Raw genomic sequence first — 22031 nt, 5'->3', positions numbered from 1 at the left:
CAGATAATCACAAACATCCATGCCCACAGCAGGATTCGAACCTGTAGCCTTTTGGCTGGAAAGCGGATACACTGACCACTCAGCCAACCAGGCCGGCTAATTTTGTCATAATCATCAGCTTTGTAGTTCCTCATAAACCTTTTCTCAACTGGGAAGTCTACGTCTTTATCAACCTCCAAAAACCAGACTGTATGGTCACTTTCCCCAATCAGAAGCAGAGTGGCTACTGCAGTTATGGATACATCTGATACTATTACAAAATTCAACATTCTCAAACCCTTGATATCCTCCATAACATGCAGTTCCAGGTGACATTATTCCATCATGTGCTTTCCTTCTTAGTAACAATATAAGATCCAGTTCCATCTTGCCATGTGCCATTTCCTCCTTCCAATCTACGTCACCCATAATAATTTCTCGGCCTGCATTCATTGCAGTTATCCGATGATGCATGGTATCTACATCTTTCTGTGTATTTCCTGGACTATAGCAGTAGTTAATAATATATTTCATCCTGTTGACCTCTATCTTGCACCAGATAACCTCTAATGAATCATCTCTCTCAGACCTAAAATTCTACTCCTATTTCTGTTGGTTAAGTTCTTCAGATCTCATCCATAGAAAATACTCCTCACATTCTATCCCAGTAACTATATCATCCTCTGTCAACCAGGTCTCATCGATGCCGATAATTTTTGATCAAGTCAAATTTACCAATGCCCAAAAACTCTTATCCTTAATTTCTGATACTTCTAGTATTTGTGCACATGCACAACATCCCTGGGAAGGCTAGAACAGCACAGGTTCCAAAGGAGTGGAAAGAAGGTAAAATTGTTTCACTACATAAAGGTGGTGATAAGGCTGTTGCTTCAAATTATAAACCAATCTGTATATCTGGAGTTGTGGTGAAGATATACAAGAGAGATTGGTGAGAAGTAGGATACATTGGGTTGAAAACAACAGCATTCTTTGTGGTTATTTATTAGCATTGGTTTGTTATGGGGAGATCATGTTTTAATAATTTACTTATGGACTATAACAAGGTGATAAATACCTCGGACAGAGGAAATACATATACAGTGGTGTACTTGGATTTTGATAAGCTCCCATGTGACAAACTATTAAACAAATTGAAACAGATGGGATTGGATAACAGATCTCTGAGTTTGATCAATGATTGGCTGTCAGATAGGTATCAGAAAGTTGTGTATGGAGATGCAGTATCCCATAAGAGGAAGGTAACTAGTGGTGTACTGCAGGGGTCAGTTTTGGGACCAGTGTTGTTTAATTGTATATTAATGATATGGGGATAGGTTTAACTAGTGATATGCAGCTGTTTGCAGATGATGCAAAACTGGGGAGAGATGCAGAGTCAAGCAAATGTTATAGCCTTGCAGGAGGACTTGAATAGATTGCATGAATGGGCAGGTAAGTGGAACTATCAGTTAAATGTTGCAAAGTGTAAAGTTTTGAAATTTGGTCAGCAACAATGGGATGCAAAACTTTAAAGGAGGTGGAGGAAATGAGAGCTCTGGGAGTGGTGGTGGAAAAGGACATGAAACTCAGGGGGCCACATTGCATTGTGAAGACATCACATGAGATAATGGCAATGATGCGGAGGACCCTGACATGCAGACATAAAGAAGTTATGATGGCATTGTATAAGGCCTTGATCAGGCCTCATATGGATTACTGTGCACAGATCTGGCTGCCGTGTTTTCATGGTGACAAGGATATGTTGGAAAAGATCCAGAGAAGATTCACAAAGGTGGTCTGTCAAGTGGTCTCTGGAATGTGGAGTACAAGGACAGCTTGAGAGAATGTAAATTGCTGAATAGGAGGAAGAGGGGTGGATATAAGCTATAAACATATAAGCTAGTCAGGGGTTGTTATCAGGTTGACATGGAAGGGATTTTTCAGAGAATGAGAGGGGATAGAACAATAGGCCATCGCTGGAAACTGTAAAAAAAATGAGTGTGAGCAGAGGGGTGAGGAGCAGGTTCTTTGCATAGAGTGGTTGGTGAGTGGCATGCATTGCCTGAGTGTATTGTGAATGTAGACAAGTGGAATCATTTTAAGGCACTGTTGGATGAGCATTGTGTGCAATAGTATGTACCTTCCACGATGAGTCTTTGACTCCATGGAGATCGGATGTTAATAATAATAATAATTATCTAGGCGCCCGAAACCCACCCACACATGCATTTGAAATTACAGACACTGTTCTTGGAATTTAATGATGTACAGAATGGATAGTGTGATTGTAAATAAATTTTGAAGCATTGCCTTATTTTCCAATCAACAGTAACTATAGATTGTCCAAGAGCTGGAGGCAAGGAGTGAACCTCTCATCTCCATTTCATGCATGTCAATGTCCTTGTTCTCTAGTTCGTTTCACTTTCTGTTTTTTTCATGCTAGCTTAAGATGGTAAAATGTCAGCATGTAATTTAATTTAGTTATTACGTTATTTTTATTAGATAATGATAAGTGGGATAGAGATAATTTGGGAAATTTGTCTTTTACTCCAAATACCATGATCCCACAGCAGACATTAAATGTTAATAAAACTTAAATTCATACCTTCTGTCATGTATATTGTTTCAGCATGCTGGTTGCCAACAGGGAAGTTATGGGCAAGATTAAAAGCCATAATATAGAATGAAATTAATCAAAATATGAGAATATAAAGCACCTTTCATCTAACTTCAGAAAATTATCTTTGGACTTGCTCCACTTTCTGCAAAAATAATAAAGATAATTATAGGTATTATTTCTGGAAAAATTCCCATGTTAATAAAGATAAGTCAGAGTAAAATCAAATAAATGAATATAAAATGATAGTTAATAAATCAACCACAATTATTTATTTAAAAGTAACTGACATGTTTTCCTATTATGTATGACGGGATTTATTTATTAGGATCATAAAGATGACATAATAAGAGCATGCTACCAACATACTACTGAATAAATAAATGCTTAACTAGCACAGTCACTGAGCAAATGTTCATAATATTCCTATGACAGGTTTCATAAATATATATATATATATATATATGCTTATTTATTTAACCATAATGATACATTTATCTTGTGTGAGACTGATAGTTTCAGTGTTGTAAATAAATTTTTTTCACAACCATATGGAGAAGTTTTAAATAATGAATGTCCAGTTATTATTATTATACATATATATTAACATCCCTTGATTTTTATCACAGTGGTTGCAGGTGTGTATAATTTTAGTTGACTCTTTGAACCTTCTCACAAACTACTATATGAAATAAACATCTTACTTTCGTGCCAAACTACATTATGTTCTTGCTCTTTGGTATGCCAAACAGAGTTAGTTGTTCTTTTATGTTAATACAGTTCTGTTTAGTTTCTTATAAAAAAGAATTCTGCCTTAACTTCCTTAATTCTGATCTTCAGATAAGATCACATAAATTTCTTGGCTGATTTATGCCTCTAGTCTTTTCTAGCAAAATCAGATGCTATCTACAGCTGCCAAAGGGCAATCTGGGTAATAAATGACTCCTCTCTTAGAAACTCCAATGACTTTCTCATATACATCCTGTCTCTGTCTTAATCCTTTTTTATATATATTTACAGAGATAATGTTATGCTCAACTGGCTTTTATTTCTCCAGTTTCCTTTAAGCCTGTAATAACATATGCAGCCACTGGAAAAAATCTGTTCATGGTAAAGCTTCAAATCTGCTGTGCTAACTTCTCATTCTACTCTTTCATTCTATCTACTCCTGTTCCTTGGAAGAGTATCTCACACTGTTTTATCCAACAATAACAATCTCCATCTATTATAATAAAATAAAAATAAAATAAAAAATCAATAGGTTCCTTCTTTCTTCTTAATCACTTACTCTTACACAGAGTACTGATATGATGTAGGTTTTGCAACTCTCTCATGTGTGTGTGTGTAGAAGGGGGGAGGGTAAATTCCTTTTGGAGAATTTCTCCTAATTGGAAGGCTTTGATCCGGAAGGTTGCTTTGATCAACATAATACATGGCACAGGTACAGTAAATTTTGCAAACATATGACTTCTTCATAAGTCATTATGGCAACTTTTTTTTTTTCATAATCCTATCCATACAAAGAGCTTACTAACAAAGACAGCATTTATCAGCCTGTCATTTCTTATGTGTGTGCAAGTAAAACTTCATTGTGACCATTCATGGTGAGGGTGTCAACTATGTAATGTAATTTTTTCTGTTTCATAGCATCATCACTTGAGATTACCAGAACTAGTGTTCAGGATTCCAAATGCCATTTCTGGTCTTTAGAACCCTGATAATTCATCTCTTTTGTGGTGGGATCTGAATGCAGACAGCCTTCTCTATGTGACTGATATCATTCAATGAACAATATTTTTATTGCATAAAACCTCCATGGAGTCCCAGGACTCATTGTGGAAGTCCACTCTACACTACAAAATACAATTCAACACTTACACTACATAATCTGCATGTCCTGCACATTATGCAGTATTTGTGTATGTGTGTATGTGGGGGGGACGCGAGTTTCTGGGAGGGATTAGTCTTTGGACTCCCAAGACTAATTGTGATGCCCATATAATAATAACTGTTTAATTTGTACATTAATGATATAGGCAAGGATCTGAGAAGAACTGTTCAGTTGTTTACTGATGATGCAAAGTTGGATAGAGCAATAGTTAACACAGATGACGTTAAAATTTTGAACGTTAAAAGGATGACTGGACAGACTGGCAGTCTAGGCAAAGGGGAATGGATATCAGTCTAATGTGGCAAAGTGTAAGGTTATGCATTTTGGGGAAAAGATTACTAACTGTATACCACATTGGTGGAACAGTACTCCAGGAAATTAACAAAGGCAGAGACTTGGGATAGGGAGTTAAAGTTTAAGAGACACATAGCAAAAGTGGCTAAAGCAGTTCATTGGATTACTTGGTTACTGAAGAATACTTTGATGAACAGAGACAAACAGGTTATTCCTCTTTATTTAGTCTTGATAAGACCCCATCTTTACTACTGTGCACAGATCTGGGTGCCAGAATTTCTTGGCAATGAGGAAGAGGTGGAGAGGATCCAGAGGCGAGTGACCAAAATAGTAGCAGGTCTATGAATGAAATGAACCTTATGAGAACAGATCCAAGATTTGTGGGTTACAGAAAGTGGTTGATAGGCAGAAAAGGGGTGATATGATTGAGACATACAAATTACTGAAGAGTTTTTACAAGATTAATTCAGAAGAAATTTTACAGAACAGGTCTGGTGGTGGGAGAACTAGGGGGCCATCCTTGGAAGTGTGCATAACTATGGAAGTCAGAGTGTAGATAGCAAGGGTGCTAGAACTAGGATTTTGCTTGGAAAGAGGTGAATGAGTGGAATAGGTTGCTAGAGTGTTGTAAGTGCCATGACACTGAATGAGTTTGAAAAAGTGTGATAGATGCTGCACAAATGTTGGGAATGCCTGACATAATGTTTACAGCCTCCCTTGATGAGTCTAAGGAATCTTTGGAGTAGCCTGTAGTAGTAGTAATAATAATAATAATGTCATTACTAATCCATTCAGATCTGAAACCTGTAAAACTGCATTCAGCACTACATAATATTCAATTCACATTAAAACTTAATAAAAAATTGCAATGTAAAAAATTAGGTTCCAGGACCATGATCAGCTTTGAAACCACTTCATTAGTTCTCAGTGTGCAACTCTGAAAAAAACTCTTGACCTTATTAACTGGCCACATTTACTTCTCAACATATTTAAATTATCCAAAATCACCATATACTCAGGATATGTTTTATGGAAAGGTAAAATATCCAAACAACTAGATGGGACTACAATGATTTCTTTTCTAGCCAATTTCTATATGGAATTGATTAAAAAAAAAAAAGGTCAAACTGCCTAACATAAATCAATAGTCTGGCTATACTATGTAAATGATGTGTTTGGTATTGAGTCTCGCAGTCCAGACATATTAGATACATTTCATTATCAATAATTAAAAACAGGTATAGATCCTTCTTAGCACACTAGTCGCATTACTACCAAATGATTCCTTATTCTTTTGTCATAATAGACTGCCTGCCCACCAGCCCTCACACACACAACTGCAGTGAGCGAACTAACGAAGGTTTTCAATAAAATGAAAAACAAAACTAAAGTATCAATAGAACTACAGACTGCTACAAACAACCCGGAACAGATTAACTTAGCTCAGCCTATTCAGCTATACTCACAAGTCATCAAAAACAATGCTAAAAACAAAAAAGAATTTAAAAACAATCCATGCTATAAACTAATAGCGAAGCCGATAGCTCAACTAAACAGCGAGGAAACTAAAAATATCAAAGAAAAAATAGACCCAAGCAAAATCAAAATCGGAATCACAAAAATGAAAAGTATTAATAACGGAGGAGTCTTAATTGAATCCAAAGAAAAGACCGACATAGACTTGCTACATAATGAAATCACGAAGGTATGCAAAGACATGTTAGTAGCAAATCCCAGCTAGAAATATCTTCCAAGACTAATCATATATGATATTCCCAGTGAATTTGATACAAATAATGCAACTGACTCAAATCTGCATGAAGAATGAAGACCTCTTCAGAACAAAGAAGTGAAACTTAATTATTGAAGTTGATCCAACAGTGAGGACCAAATTGCTAAAAACTGGTGTCCAAATGCTGTGGAGAATTTGCCATTGTGTAGACTATGTAAACGTTCTGAGGTGCTTTAACTGCAATAAATTCCACCATCACAAACGAGACTGCAGGGGGAAAACCACCTGTCCATTCTGCTCTAAAGAACATAAGTTCAGCGAATGCCCATGAAATAAGTCCGAGATAAACTGCATAAATTTCCAAAATCACAACAAGAATTCCAAAACCAAAAACGACTGCAAATACATGGCACTAAGCAGAGACTGCCCGACATACAACTACTATAGACAGCTCAAAATTTAAAACATAGATTATGGAAAGCAATAATAAACCTAGCAAAAACAACACTACTTCCCTAGCATGCCTTCAAATAAATCTTCAACGCTCTATAAAGGCTGTAAATAACTTAACAGAACTGGTAAATAGAAAAAAAAATAGGACTAGCATTAATACAAGAACCCTACAACATCAACAACAAAATATGCACCTTTCCAAGTAATTATAAAATATTTTCAAAAGGATCAGATTTTGGTAACTTGTTTCTAGCCATTCATTTCTAGCTGCTTCTTTAGCCAGCTGATCCGTTCTCTCATTTAATGCTACCCTAGTATGTGCATTTACCCAGCAGAACTTGATTTTCTATCCCTCTAGAGTGAGATTCTGAACCAGATTTCTAGTCTCTTCTATTAATGCTTTATGGTTGTTCTGGTTTTTTATGCCATCTATAGTGCTTTTACTATAACTGTAAATTGTTGCTGTCTTTTGATGAGAGGTGTTGAGTTCTAATTCCCAGAGATATGCAAGTGGCTGAGCTATAGCAAGTTGTTCTGCTTAGTTGTTGGAACAGAGAGGATGCAGTCTAGAGCAGCGTTCTTGTATACTGGACTGTCTGTTGTATCCGTTCCCTTCGGTTTTGCTTCCTTCAGTATATTTGAAAATCATCGCTTTTGGAGCTTTCCTTCTCCTTAATATATGTTCTCTATGCTGGGCGAAACCACCTACTGTAGTGAAGCGGGAATTCGTAGCAATTTGGATTGATGTTGTAACTTTCATTATATCTTCCGGAAGTGACGTCATATATAAGAGATAATTTTTGTATTTTTGGGCAGATCGGTGTTAGAGCTGCAATAATGCAAGCTGCCTCGAAGGATTTTGTCCTGCATTCTTTAAATATACGTATGGCTATAAGGCATTGAACTCTGATTAGTTTTTGTCGGTTTATCTTTGATTTTAATGTATGTTTCCAGGCAGGTGCAGCATAAGATATCAATGGCAGTAGCTCGGGTATATATTGTTTTCAGCGCCCATTGGTCCAATCCCCCACTTAATCCTTGCCGACTAGGAGGTTTATTACTTGTAGGCTTTATTTGACAACATATGAGATGTGCTTATTGAAGGTAAATTTTTCATCTATTATCACTCCTAGGTATTTTAACTCACTGACTACCTCAAGAACTTTTCAGTTTAGGAAGACCATTACAGGTTGTTTTGATTTTTTGCATGAGATGTGAAGCACTTTAGACTTGGCGCTATTGAAGGTAACTTTCTTCTCGCATGTCCACTCTGCAATTTTAAAGAGTTCTTCGTTGCCCGTTACTTCTAACTGTAAGCTGTTGAGTCCCCGAATCATTATCATCGCATCATCAGCAAAAGCTACAACTTTTGTTTCAGTAGTGAAAGGAAGTCTTAATATCGAGTCGTACTGGATGTTCTAGAAACCTGGCCCACAGCAGGAACCGTGCGGACAGCCTCGTTTGACTTCTTTCGTTACAGTTGTGTTTTAATGTAATGGTTGCTCTTCTGTCTGTAAAATAATTTTTCGTGAGGTAGAGTAAATTTTCTGGGCATTTTAAATCTATTAATTGATTGATTATGGTCAGTCAGCATGAGGCATCGAAGGCTCCTTGTACATCAAGTGAGATTAGTAGTACATTTTTTTTTGCTGTACACTGTCTTCTGTGAATTCTTTAACCTCCATAATTGCATCTACTGTGCTGGACTGAGGTTTAAATGCCTACTGATTGCTGCTTAATAGGTTTGTTGAGTAGACATAGTGCATTATTCGGTATATTAGAAGTTTTTCTAGTACCTTACCAGCAACGTTTATGAGACCGATTGGTCTGTATTTGCTAATTTTGTTGGATGTTTCTTTTCCTGGTTTGATTATGGGTATAATTTTTGAGTATTTTCATATTGAAGGAAATCGTTCTCTTTTTAGGCATTCGTTTTAAACTGTTGTTATGAATTTGGGGAATTCGAAAAACGTTCTCAGGAGTATATCGCTGGTTATTCCGTCTTCTCCAGGAGTTTTTCTTGGATCCATTGATCTTAATACTGACTTGATTTCATTAGATGTAAATAAGTCGTTATCAGGAGTGTCTGTCAGTTTTCATTCTTTGTCTGTAAGTTTTGTGGATTTCTTCTTCTGTTGATTCATCATCATCGGGAATAAACTTCTTTATCATAATAGCTGCAGTTTCTGCTAAGTTTCTGTCTGTTTTCTCGATAGTTCATAATATAGATGTTGTCTTATTCTTGCTTGCTGCAAATTTACGTATGCAATTCCAAGGTTTCGATACGGTTGAAACTGTACAGAATTTTTTTCATGATTCTGTTTTCGCATTTGTAATTTTGGACTGATATCTCTATTTGGCTTTATAGTTGTTCTGTCTTCTACTCTCTCTTAAATCTTGGTTATTGTATGTTCTTTGGTGTGGTTGTCCGAGTGCATTAACACATTTTCTTAGGACTGTTAGTTCGTCTTTCTACCAAGGTACTGATTTTCTTCCATCGATGTTTAGCTTCTTGGTTGTTCTGAATATTTGTTCGCTGGATTTTATCAGACCTGATGAAAGCGCAGAAGCAAGGAAGTCTATATCGGTTTATGCTGATGCCCAGGTTTTTGTCTAAGCTGAGTTGTTGTTCGCTGTTCGCATTAAAGTGATGTTCTGAGATTAGGCATGAAAATTCTCTTTTTAATGCTTTTATAAATATCCCTATTAATGAAGTATTTGATTTTAATGCAATGGTTTGTGTTGTCTATTCCATTTAAATTTTTGTTACTGATAATGAAATTTATTATGTGATGGTCAGAACAGCTTTCTTCTTCTTCGTATTTCCATTCAGAAGCCTGGGGTAAAGTAGCGTTGTTTGCCATTGTTAGATCGATGAAGCTGCTTCCTCTGGTATTTTCAAGTGATGGAGTGTTACAGTCGTCGTTTAGTATAAGGGGAACCGGAAAGTAATCAATTATTTTTAATAGGTCATTTTTAGCCGATTGTTTTTTCTTAAATAACACAGATTATTAAATTTGATTTTTATTTAAATATTAGCATTACTTTTCTATTTAAAAAATCTGTTTGTTTGTTTTTTTAATATGGCAGACTTTAAAGCTGAAGAGCACCATTTACATCATTGTATGCTGTTTTTGTTTCACCCAGGGAAAGAATGCTACCGAGGCTACCAAAATCATTTGCTCAACTTATGGAGACGTATTGAAGGTTAACAAATGGCAGCGATGGTTTAGGAGATTTGCAGAAAAAAATTTTGATCTCTCTGATTGTCCTCGATCTGGAAGACCTCTTACTCTAGATGATGATGCTCTTAAGACTCTCGTTGAATCAGATCCAAAACAAACCATACAAGAATTAGCAGAGAAACTTAATTCATCATGGTCAACTGTCCAAGAGTACTTACATAAGAGTGGCATGGTTCTTAAACAGGGTGTATGGGTACCGCATGAACTGTCAGAAAACAATAAAGCACAGAGATGGGTGATTTGCAATTCATTGTTGACCAGACAACAAAATGATCCCTTTTTGGAATGAGTCGTAATAACTGGTGACGATAAATGGGTGCTGTATAAGAATAATAAATGCAAGAAACAGTGGCTTTCTCCAAATCAAACTCCAATTACAACACCTAAAGATGGACTTCATCCACAAAAGGTTCTGTTGTGCGTTTGGTGGGATATTCATGTAATTATTCGTTACGAACTCATGGTGTAAGGAGATTTGCACCTTATTAGTATGGGACCTAATAGATTCAACCATCTACTGTGAACAATTAGAACAACTACATCAAGCATTGTTAATCAAACGTCCTGTGCCTGTCAATCGAAAAGGGGTATTGCAGCAAGATAATGCAAAACCACATTCTGCAAGAATGACTCAAGAAAAAATTAGGCAGTTAGGATGAGAACTTCTACCACATCCTCCATATTTGCCAGATATTGCCCCTAGTGACTATCACTTATTCAGGTCCTTAGAACACAGCATAAGAAATAAAACCTTCCGTTCGCAAGATGATGTCCAAAGGAGTTTGATATCATTTTTTGCCTCCAAAGAAAAAATGAATTCTAAACTTAGTAGATCATTGGAATAAGGTTATAATTAACGATGGCGATTATAGAATTGAATAATCTTAATTTGTTCTTCAATAAAATTTATATTAAAAATGTAGTTAAAAAAATTGATTACTTTCGTCCCCCTTATATGTGTAGGGAATTTGATGATATGAACTCGATCAAATTTTTACCTGTATTGTTTGTGTTTTCGTTAAACCATAATACTGAATGGGTGTTGCTATCTATACCTAGAATTAGGCTGTGGGTGATGGTAAGAGTTCATATCATCAAATTCCCTACACATATAGGGGGGACCGGAAAGTAATCAATTTTTTGAACTACATTTTTAATATAAATTTTATTAAAGAACAAATTAACATTATTCAATTCTATAATCGCCATCGTTAATTATAACCTTAATCCAATGATCTACTAAGTTTAGAATTCCTTTTTTGAAAAACGTTTTTTCTTTGGAGGCAAACAATGATATCAAACTCCTTTGAACATCATCTTGCGAAAGGAAGGTTTTATTTCTTATGCTGTGTTTTAAGGACCTGAATAAGCGATAGTCACTAGGGGCAATATCTGGCAAATATGGAGGATGTGGTAAGTTCTCATCCTAACTGCTTAATTTTTTGAGTCATTATTGCAGAATGTGGTTTTGCATTATCTTGCTACAAAATTACCCCTTTTCGATTGACAAGTGCAGGACGTTTGATTAACAATTCTTGATGTAGTCGCTCTAATTGTTCACAGTAGATGGCTGCTGTGATAGTCTTACCTTGTTCCAGTTCGTAATGAATAATTCCATGAATATCCCACCAAAAGCACAACAGAACCTTTTGTGGATGAAGTCCATCTTTAGGTGTTGTAATTGGAGTTTGATTTGCAGAAAGCCACTGTTTCTTGCGTTTATTATTCTTATACAGCACTCATTTATCATCACCAGTTACGACTCGTTCCAAAAAGGGGTCATTTTGTTGTCTGGTCAACAATGAATTGCAAATCACCCATCTCTGTGCTTTATTGTTTTCTGACAGTTCATGCAGTACCCATACACCCTGTTTAAGAACCTTGCCACTCTTATGTAAGTGCTCTTGGACAGTTGACCATGATGAATTAAGTTTCTCTGCTAATTCTTGTATGGTTTGTTTTGGATCTGATTCAACGAGAGTCTTAAGAGCATCGTCATCTAGAGTAAGAGGTCTTCCAGATCAAGGACGATCAGAGAGAGATCAAAATTTTTTTCTACAAATCTCCTACAGCAAGAATGTCAAACTCAATTGGACCGCGAGCTATTTGCCATAAAAGTGCATCTCAAGTGGGCCGCAAAAACGTTTTCGACTAAACAAAAAAATCTGCAATAATTAAAATCGATTAATAAATATTAATAATGAAAATCTTTTTATTCTAAGTCACTACAAGACATAAAATAATAGTACAATGATTATGATAACTCAAAAAATAAAAAATATTTTTATTATATTAATATTTACAATATATAGCATTTAAACAAATTAAATAGAAATTAAATTTTATTTGAACAAAACAAATATTTATAAAGTGTAAAACGTATAAAGTCTTATTAATCACCATCACAAAAATGTACAGAGCCTCCGGTTAGTTTGAAATTTTTTGTGTTTTTGTTGAAATAAAATTCTTCTATTTGGGGGTGGGGTTTAATTTTGAGGAATTTTTTTAAATATTAATGATAATATTTTGGGATAAAAATATTTATACATGCATATTATAATTATAGTAATTTTAAGTAATTTAATCGTGGTATTTTATTTTTTTACCCCGACACTTGACAACGTTTATTGTTAACCAGCTTGCCAAAATTTGGACTCAAAAATTGAGAGCATAAGATTCTCATTGTGGAAGAATGATTGACGTCGATTAGTTTTGATCGGTCAGCTGCTTTATTACCTTTCATTCACGAGAATAATTGTTCATATAAATTGGTGCTTCCAAAATAACACGGAATATTTGCTGCTAACGTTTTTATTTCCGAATATTTTTGACTAATTAATTGTATATTTTTGGAACACTGACTTCTTCGTATTTCTCTTTTAGAATGGAATCATTTTGCAAATCAGTAAGTTCCATTTGAATAAAAATAGGAGGTTTTTCGAAATAAAAGAAAAAAAGGCCTGTAAAAAGCGAAAAAATTTCTTCTTGCTCCTTGAAATCTATAAATCGCCTATCAAATTCTTCTTTAATCTTTTCTAGTTTGGGAGAATATTGGGAAAAGGTAAACATTTGATTCTCATTGTTCAAGAGAATATCAATATTCTTAGTTGATATTCTCTTTTAAATGATATTGAAACAAAACCAAATTACATGCACACATATAAGATGCATATAACTGATTCTGTCCGTTAAGTTTGACATTTAAATCAATCAAATGTCTTAATATCAACTTAGAATGCTAGATCTTATACTCATGTCTGATCATTAAGAAATGCGACATCAGGATTTTTCATTTTTAGGAACAATTTCATCTAATCTAAGAGTAGAAAAAAGTTTTTCAGAACTTTATGACAAGATAACCAACGAATCTCTGTGTAATAAGGTAGCCCTTGGAATTCACTCTCCAAATCTTTAAGAAATTGTGCAAACTGGCAGTGATTGAAGGCGCTGGATCGCATGAAGTTCACAGTATTTGTCACAGGCTTGTGTGCGCTGCTCATTTCCAATACTTTGGAGCACAGGACCTGCTTAATAATGCAGTGGAAAGATTGCAGTTTTGGAATGTCTGGATACATTTCCTTCAATTTTCTGCAAGTCCTACAAAACCTTTATTTTTGCCTGTCATTGCTGGAGCACCATCGGTTGTCACAGCTACGAAGCTGTTCAGAGGAAGCTGGTATTTTTCCAAAATGCTCCACAGAGCGTCATAAATGTCTTCCCCTGTAGTGGTTCCATTGATGGGATTCATTTCCAAGAACTCTTCAGTAATGTTCACATTGTCGTAGGGAGCCCGAAGAAACAGAATAACTTAAGCCACGTCGTGAATATCGAAACTTTCGTCAAGTGTAATTGAAAAGCTCTCTACGTTTGGGGATATTTATTCCAACTGGCACGCAGATTATCTGCCATTTCGGTTATTCTTTCGATCACAGTATTTCTGGACAAAGACATATCGCGAAATACTTGCACATTTTTGGGACATACGTTTTCGGCTGCTTTTATCATACACTCCTTAACCAAGGAACCGTCACTAAAAGGTTTGGAATGTTTCGCCAATAAATAGCTGATTTCATAACTGACTCTCACTGCTGATTCATTGTCTTTCATAATTTTTGAAAATATTTGTTGTTGACTTTGAAGTGAATTCTTAATACTTTTTAATTTTTCTTCTCTCAGTTTACACTCAAAGCGTGAATATTGATTTTTTGTGAATTTTATCATAGTACCTTTTTATGCTATATTCTTTGCCGACACTAATTGTTTCGTTACAAATAATACACACAATTCTGTCCTTTGTTTCAGTGCAGAAGTAATTAGATTCCCATTTTCCTTGAAATTTTCTCACCTCATCAGCAATTTTTCTTTTTCTTGTTGCCTTAGAAAGCAACATTGTCTGGATGAATAAATATATTATTGATAGCAATTTTTATAAAAAATTATATTTATATAATTAGTTATATTATTAAAAATAATTTATTCAATAAAAACACACAAAACTGTAGACCAGTGCACGTTACTATGCAAATAAAAAATAAATAAAAAGAGATTCTCTCACAGCTAGATTACGTTGCTCGTGTCGTTGGATCGTGTTCGGCCCACTGACATGTGTTTCAGAGATCGCTGATTGACAATAGAAGGCAATTATAAACTCGCGTAGGATGGATTGACATGGGAGCGTGTGCTGCGCGTCACGTGAACTGCTGCTAGCCAATAGAATTAAATTTTTTCAGCACGCTATTTGACACACACCACAGCGTGCTATAAATTAATAATGTGAGCAAAAATGCAGTTTACGATTGATCAGGATCGGATCTAACATTGAAATTGCGATATAAATCTTTATTATTGCAATTATATTAGAGCAGGTGGTTGCATCCATCTGTAACTATAAATGTTGTACGGAAACGAATAAATCGAATGTTTAAATCGATATTGCTGTTTTATTATAAAAAAAGCAACCATCCTCCTCTTTTTTTTTGTATCTTTCCTTGAGGCGTCGCGAGCCGCATGCGGCCTGCGGGTCGCCAGTTTGAAACTCTGACCTACAGGATTTAATCTACCACCATTATCTCCTGACGTTCTCCCGTATAAACATAAATATTCTAATTCATTCCTGAAATACAATCGTCCTTGAAAGAAATAAACAACATAAGCTGCCGTTTGCTTTTATAGATCCCCAAGCGGGGGGAAAACTGTTTATTCACATCCCTGTAGCCGAAGTGTTGTAATGTGGTGTTTATCCTGTTTGCTTTTAAAGTAACAGCGCTACAAGTGCCGCTATGATAAATTTTAAAGTTGTTTTATTAAATATTACCGGTTAAGTAAAGTTAATGTAAAAATTCAAATCAATTATCGGCACTGCAGATTTTTATTTTTTCTACTTTCTTGAAAACACCTTTTATTCTTCATTAAGTTACTTTTTATTCAAATTATATTAGAAATTAATTTTTTCTGATAATTTCCATCACCTGTGGTTTCAATCAATTTAGAAAACAGAAAAAAAGCAGTTCACATAAATCGCCTTCAGCGAATACTAACTCATCAAAACTGGTGTTCCTCAAGGATCCGTTTACAATGGTTTTTATGTATATAGATGTCCTCTGTTAAGTGGAATTGAAAGGAAAAGGAATCAGATATGCTGATGATGCAGCAATAGTTTTCTCACCAAGCGACATGCCAACCTTAAAGCATAAAATGGAATCTGATTTATTAAGCCACAATATAGTGCAATAAAAATAAAATCAAAATCCAGAAAACTAAATCTACCTTATTTGCAATTAAACATCATACCACTTTGTGCAACTCCTGAAATGACTGCAGTTACTAAACTATAATTAGTTTGCAATCTACAGTTACTAGTATCTGGACATACACGTGAATCATAATTTAAAATGGAAAAGGCATATCCAAGCTTTGCAAACAAACTGAGGTACATGAATAGATTGTATACAATGCATTGCATTAAACGCATGGTATTTCATAATTTTTAGAGACTGTATATAATGTACTGGTATACTAAAAACTTGGTATTGAATTTGTAACCAAGGGAAGGAGGGCATACAAAAATATCCTTGTTGTTTATTTTTTAACGGTATATATTAGAACACAGAAAAATAAGTAAATAATTAATTTATTAACTTATTGCTGATATTTCGCTGGTGTTATAACCAGCATCTTCAGACCACAAAAACACAGTTTGTCACAATACGCCAGAGTATAACAACATGGTGTAATCAACGGACTAGTTAAACAAAATTGTAGCAGCAACATAAAGACTAGAGTCCTGATTTTGGCGCCCTCTATCTGAAAAAAAATGTAGCTATCACAAAGACTAGAGTCCTAAACAGAGAAAAATACCGGTACTAGTTTTTTCTTAAGATGACTGTGTCCCAGATTTTAGGCAAATTTATACAGCCATATTTGTTGAGATTTGGAGTGGGTTTTAGGGCTTCTGTTGCCTCTAAGAACAATCTCTCCGACTTGTAAGAGCTTCTGTGTAGTTCTTTTGTGTGCTTCCAGTTGATCCTGTGTGCAGGGGTATCCAGAGCATGGACTTCAATGCCCCACTTGCCATAGTGATAATGCCGGATGTATCTTTTGTGTTCGTTGATGCGGATGTTCACAGTTCTTCCTGTTTGACCGTAGTAGGCTTGCTTATATGAGCAGGATACTTCGTAGAGACCTGGATGTGATAAAGGGGGAATGCTATCCTTGGGTGAGCGGATAAGGGTTGCTAATTTGCCACACGGTCTGAATGTGGTGCATAGTTCATGTTTATTCAGAATTCTTGAAATCTTTTCGGATGTGCCTTTAATGTATGGGATGGTGACTGTTTTGTTGTAGTTCTCTGTGGTGGATAGTGGGAGAGGTTTCTTAGGAGCGTTTAGTATTTTGTTTATCTTATGGGGATTATGGCCATTGGCCAAGAAGGTGTGGCGTAAGTGAGCCAGTTCAGCAGCCAGAGCATTGTCATTGGATCAGATTGCTCTCGCTCGATGGTTAGCGTTTTTAAAATGTCATATTGGTGAGAAGGGTGATGGTGTGATTATTTGTGTAAATATCTCCCTGTATGTGTGAGTTTTCTAAAAACTGAAAATGATAAGGAACCATCTGGAAGACGTGTGATAAGTGTATCCAGGAAGGGCAGACAGTTATTAGCTTCCAGTTCCATTGTAAAGTGGATTTTTGGATGTTGGCTATTTAAATGCGCTAAGAATGTTTCCAATGTCTCTAGGCCATGTGGCCAAAAAGCAAGCACATCGTCAACATAGCGTAGTCAAAGTGTTGGTTTGAGAGTGGCTGTATTGATTGCTAGTTTTTCCAGGTGTTCTATGTAAAAGTTGGCTAGGGAGGGAGGGGGGGAGCCCATAGCTGTTCCATCTATTTGTTTGTATATTTTCCGTTTCCATGTGAAATATCCTGCATGTATTGTGAATTTGAATAGTTCAAATATATCAGGGGGGAAGTGTGACTTCAGTAGATTAAGGGTATCTATTGGTAGTACATTTGTGAATAGTGAGGTGATATCGAAGCTTACCATTAAGTCTGAGCTTTTTAGGGTATGGTGTTGTAAGATGCTTTTTAGGTGGGCTGAATTTTTGACAAAGGAGGGAGAATTGTTTGTGAGAGTGGCTAGTAGCTTAGCTAAATGTCTAGTCAGTTTGTATGTGGGACTATTTATACTGTCCACAATTGGGCGTAAGGGTGTATCTTGTTTGTGAATTTTTGGTGCTCTATAAATCCTAGGTGTTTTAACATTACAATGGAATGGGAAGCTAATAACTGTTTGCCCTTCCTGGATACGCTTATCACACGTCTTCCAGATGGTTCCTTATCGTTTTCAGTTTTTAGAAAACCCACACAAACAGGGAGATATTTACACAAACAATCACACTTCTCAACAATATGGCATTTTAAAAATGCTAACCCACAGAGTGAGAGCAATCTGTTCTAATGACAATACTCTTGCTGCTGAACTGGCTCACTTACACCACACCTTCTTGGTCAATGGCTATAATCCCCATAAGATAAACAAAATACTAAACACTCCTAAGAAACCCCTCCCACTATCCACCACAGAGAACTACAACAAAACAGTCGCCATCCCATACATTAAAGGTAGGTACAACCGAAAAGATTTCAAGAATTCTTAATAAACATGAACTACGCACCACATTCAGACCGTGGAGCAAATTAGCAACCCTTATCCGCTCACCCAAGGACAGCATTCTCCCCCCCCCCGTTATCACATCCTGGAGTCTACGAAGTACCCTGCTCATGTAATCAAGTCTACTACGGTCAAACAGGCAGAACTGTGAACATCCGCATCAATGAACACAAAAGATACATCCGGCATTATCACTATGGCAAATCGGCCTAGCAGACCATACACTGGATACCCCCTGCACACAGGATCAACTGGAAGAACACAAAAATACTGCACAGAAGCTTTTACAAGTCGGAGAGATTGTTCTTAGAGGCAACAGAAGCCCTGAAACACACCCCAAATCTCAACAAATATGGCTGTATAAATTTGCCTAAAATCTGGGAGACAGTCATCTTAAGAAAAAACTAGTACCAGTTTTTTTCTCTGTTTAGGACTCTAGTCTTATGTGATAGTTTCAATTTTGTTTTTCGGATAGAGGGCGGCAAAATCAGGACTCTAGTCTTTGTGTTGCTGTTACAATTTTCTTTAACTAGTCCATTGATTACACCATGTTGTTATAGTATCGCGTATTGTGACAAACTGTGTTTTTGTGCTCTGAAGATGCTGGTTATAACACCAGTGAAATATCAGCAATAAGTTAATAAATTAATTATTTACTTATTTTTCTGTGTTCTAATATATACCGTCAAAAAATAAACAACAATATATAGTTTATGATTGATTAGGATCGGATCTATCATTGAAATTGCGAAAATTTTTATTACTGCAATTATATTATAGCAGGTCGTTGCATCCATATTGTAACTATAAATCTCATCTTCTTTATACCCTCTTTTACCTTGCAGTGTCGAGTGTCCATTGATCATCGGACCTCAATCCGTTTACAGGATAAGGTGGTCAGCCCTATGCCCTGGTATATCCTATGGCCTGTAGTGTTAAGTTCTCAAGGCTAGTTTGTCTGCTTTGATGGGATGAAAAACCCCAGAATAAACTGGGGGAAAAACCCTGCTGTCCACGCCCAAGACTGGCTAACTTGGCTATGGCTGAGGAAGATCCTTCAGCTCCTCACGTCACCGACGGGAATCGAACCTAGGATACTCCTTCCCCAGGCATATGGTTGTGAAGTGCATAACCACTAGGCTAACCGCGTGGACTGTAACTATAAATGTCGTATGAAAACGAATAAATCGATACCAAATTTACTCGAATATAACTCGCACTTTTTTCCCCAAAAATTAAAACTAAGAAATCATGGTGCGAGATATATGCGGGGATTTTTAGAAACTAAAGTTTTCAGAAAAAAAAACTAAAAATGGGAATGACTTACCAAGAATTTCCTCTTCGTTATAGCTACTTCCGGCCTCCAGAGCAGTTTCCTTGTGTGCATTGTCAAAGTCATCTATTCAAATAGCGTCATCTTCTTTCCCATTATTCCAATTAAAAATTACAAGTAATTTACAAGATTTTAGAAACATATTGAACACCCTTAACGAATGTCTGAGAAATGAAAGCAGAACATGAAATAGGCAGCAATGGTCAATAGAGATAGAACAGCTATGAAGATGTGGATATGATTGGTGTGGTATTAACAAAAGATAGCATTACCAAAACACAAAGTCAAGCCGACATTTTTGAGCTGAAACGCTAATTCTCTTCAACCAAATTCCATAATATCTGAAACTGTCTTAACAGCATTCACTCTATATGTCTTAGTTTTAACACGTTTACGAATTTTATTGCAGCTTTGTGTTTGAGTTAGTGGGGCACTCACGTACATCTAACTAAAAACAATAGATTTTAGTTAGATACTGTGTTTGATGGTGAAACATATGGTTTTGCCTAAGTCTAAACAGTATGATTAATGTGGGAGACATGTGATTCATTAGTTAGTGGCGTTTTTATACCAGTTGTCTCTAATTGCAGTTGGGGAAGGCATGTTGTTTACCACAGGGAGCGAGTTATTGTTCTGATGTGAAAGTGGTTAAACATTATTTTCGTGTGCGATGTACAGTACATGCAAAACTTTTTAATTTCTTTTTTCATAAAGTAAAATCAGGGTACAGGGGTGCGAGTCATATGCGAGGGAGAGTTATATTTGAGTAAATATGGTATTTCTGTTTTATTATAAAAAGCAATCATCCTTTTTTTTTTAAATCTTTCCTTGAGGTGTTGGGGGCTGCACGAAATTGCTTTGGGGGCTGCATGCGGCCTGCCAGTTTGACAAAACCGTCCTAAACCATCGCTGACATTTGTTAACCTTCAATACGTCTCCATAAGTTGAGCAAATGATTTTAGTAGCCTCGGTAGCATTCTTTCCTTGGTGAAACAAAAACAGCATACAATGATGTAAATGGTGCTCTTCAACTTTAAAGTCCGCCATATTAAAAAAAAAATAATCTAAAATTAAAAAAAACTGAATTTTTAAATAGAAAAGTAATGCTAATATTTAAATAAAAATCAAATTTAACAATTTATGTGTTATTTAAGAAAAAACAATTGGCTGAAAATGACCTATTAAAAATAATTGATTACTTTCCAGTCCCCCTTATACTAAACTACGATTGTAACACTCCATCATTTGAAAATACCAGAGGTAGCAGCTTCATCGATCTAACAATGGCAAAGAATGCTATTTTACCACGGGTTTCTGAATGGAAATACGAAGAGAAAAGCTGTTCTGACCATCGCATAATAAATTTTATTATCAGTAAGAAAAATTTACATGGAATAGACAACACAAACCATTGCATTAAAATCAAATACTTCACCAATAAAACCAACCTAGAGATATTTATAAAAGCATTAAAAAGAGAATTTTCACACTTAATCTCAGAACATCACTTTAATGCAAACAATAACTCAGCTTAGACAAAAACCTGGGCATCCGCACAAACTGATATAGACTTCCTTGCTTCTGCGCTTTCATCAGGTCTGATAAAATCCAGTGAACAAATATTCAGAACAACCAAGAAGCTAAACATCGATGGAAGAAAATCAGTACCTTGGTAGAACAACGAACTAACAGTCCTAAGAAATGTGTTAATGCACTCTGACAACTATACCAAAGAACATGCAATAACCAAGATTTAAGAGAGAGTAGAAGACAGAACTACTAAAAAGCCAAATAGAGATATCAGTCCAAAATTATAAATGCGAAAACAGAATCATGAAAAAAATTCTGTACAGTTTCAACCGTATCGAATCCTTGGAATTGCATATATAAATTTGCAGCAAGCAAGAATAAGACAACATCTATATTATGAACTATCGAGAAAACAGACAGAAACTTAGCAGAAACTGCAGCTATTATGATAAAGAAGTTTATTCCCGATGATGATGAATCAACAGATGAAGAAATCCACAAAACTTACAAAGAATGAAAACAGACAGACACACTCCTGATAACGACTTATTTACATCTAATGAAATCAAGTCAGTATTAAGATCAATGGATCCAAGAAAAACTCCTGGAGAAATCGGAATAACCAGCGATATACTCCAGAGAACGTTTTTCGAATTCCCCAAATTCATAACAACAGTTTAAAACGAATGCCTAAAAAGAGAACGATTTCCTTCAATATGGAAATACTCAAAAATTATACCCATAATCAAACCAGGAAAAGAAACATCCAACAAAATTAGCAAATACAGACCAA

At 35.7% G+C, this 22031-nt stretch overlaps 1 protein-coding gene across 6 annotated transcripts in view; it reads right to left on the bottom strand.

Moving 5' to 3' along the window:
• Positions 1–22031, bottom strand: part of LOC150107182 (uncharacterized) — a 141700-nt gene that overhangs the window by 52918 nt on the left and 66751 nt on the right. For 3 of the 6 annotated variants that reach the window (XM_090391717.1, XM_090391716.1, XM_090391720.1), the window contains exon 2: positions 2582–2738. The exons of 1 other annotated variant lie outside the window; for it this stretch is intronic. In XM_090391717.1, coding sequence (XP_090247843.1) covers positions 2582–2651 — 70 coding nt within the window. In that variant the 5' untranslated portion in view covers positions 2652–2738. The remainder of the gene's footprint in view (positions 1–2581; positions 2739–22031) is intronic. 2 more of the 6 variants (XM_090391718.1, XM_090391719.1) reach the window with 1 other exon arrangement.

Source organism: Typopeltis vanoorti, chromosome 4 (assembly GCF_054136105.1).
Source record: "Typopeltis vanoorti isolate ZY-2024b chromosome 4, IOZ_Tvanoo_1.0, whole genome shotgun sequence".
Classification (NCBI taxonomy): Eukaryota; Metazoa; Arthropoda; class Arachnida; order Uropygi; family Thelyphonidae; genus Typopeltis; species Typopeltis vanoorti.
The sequence above is the reverse complement of the archived record's forward strand: the minus strand, read 5'-3'. Positions and strand labels throughout refer to the sequence as shown.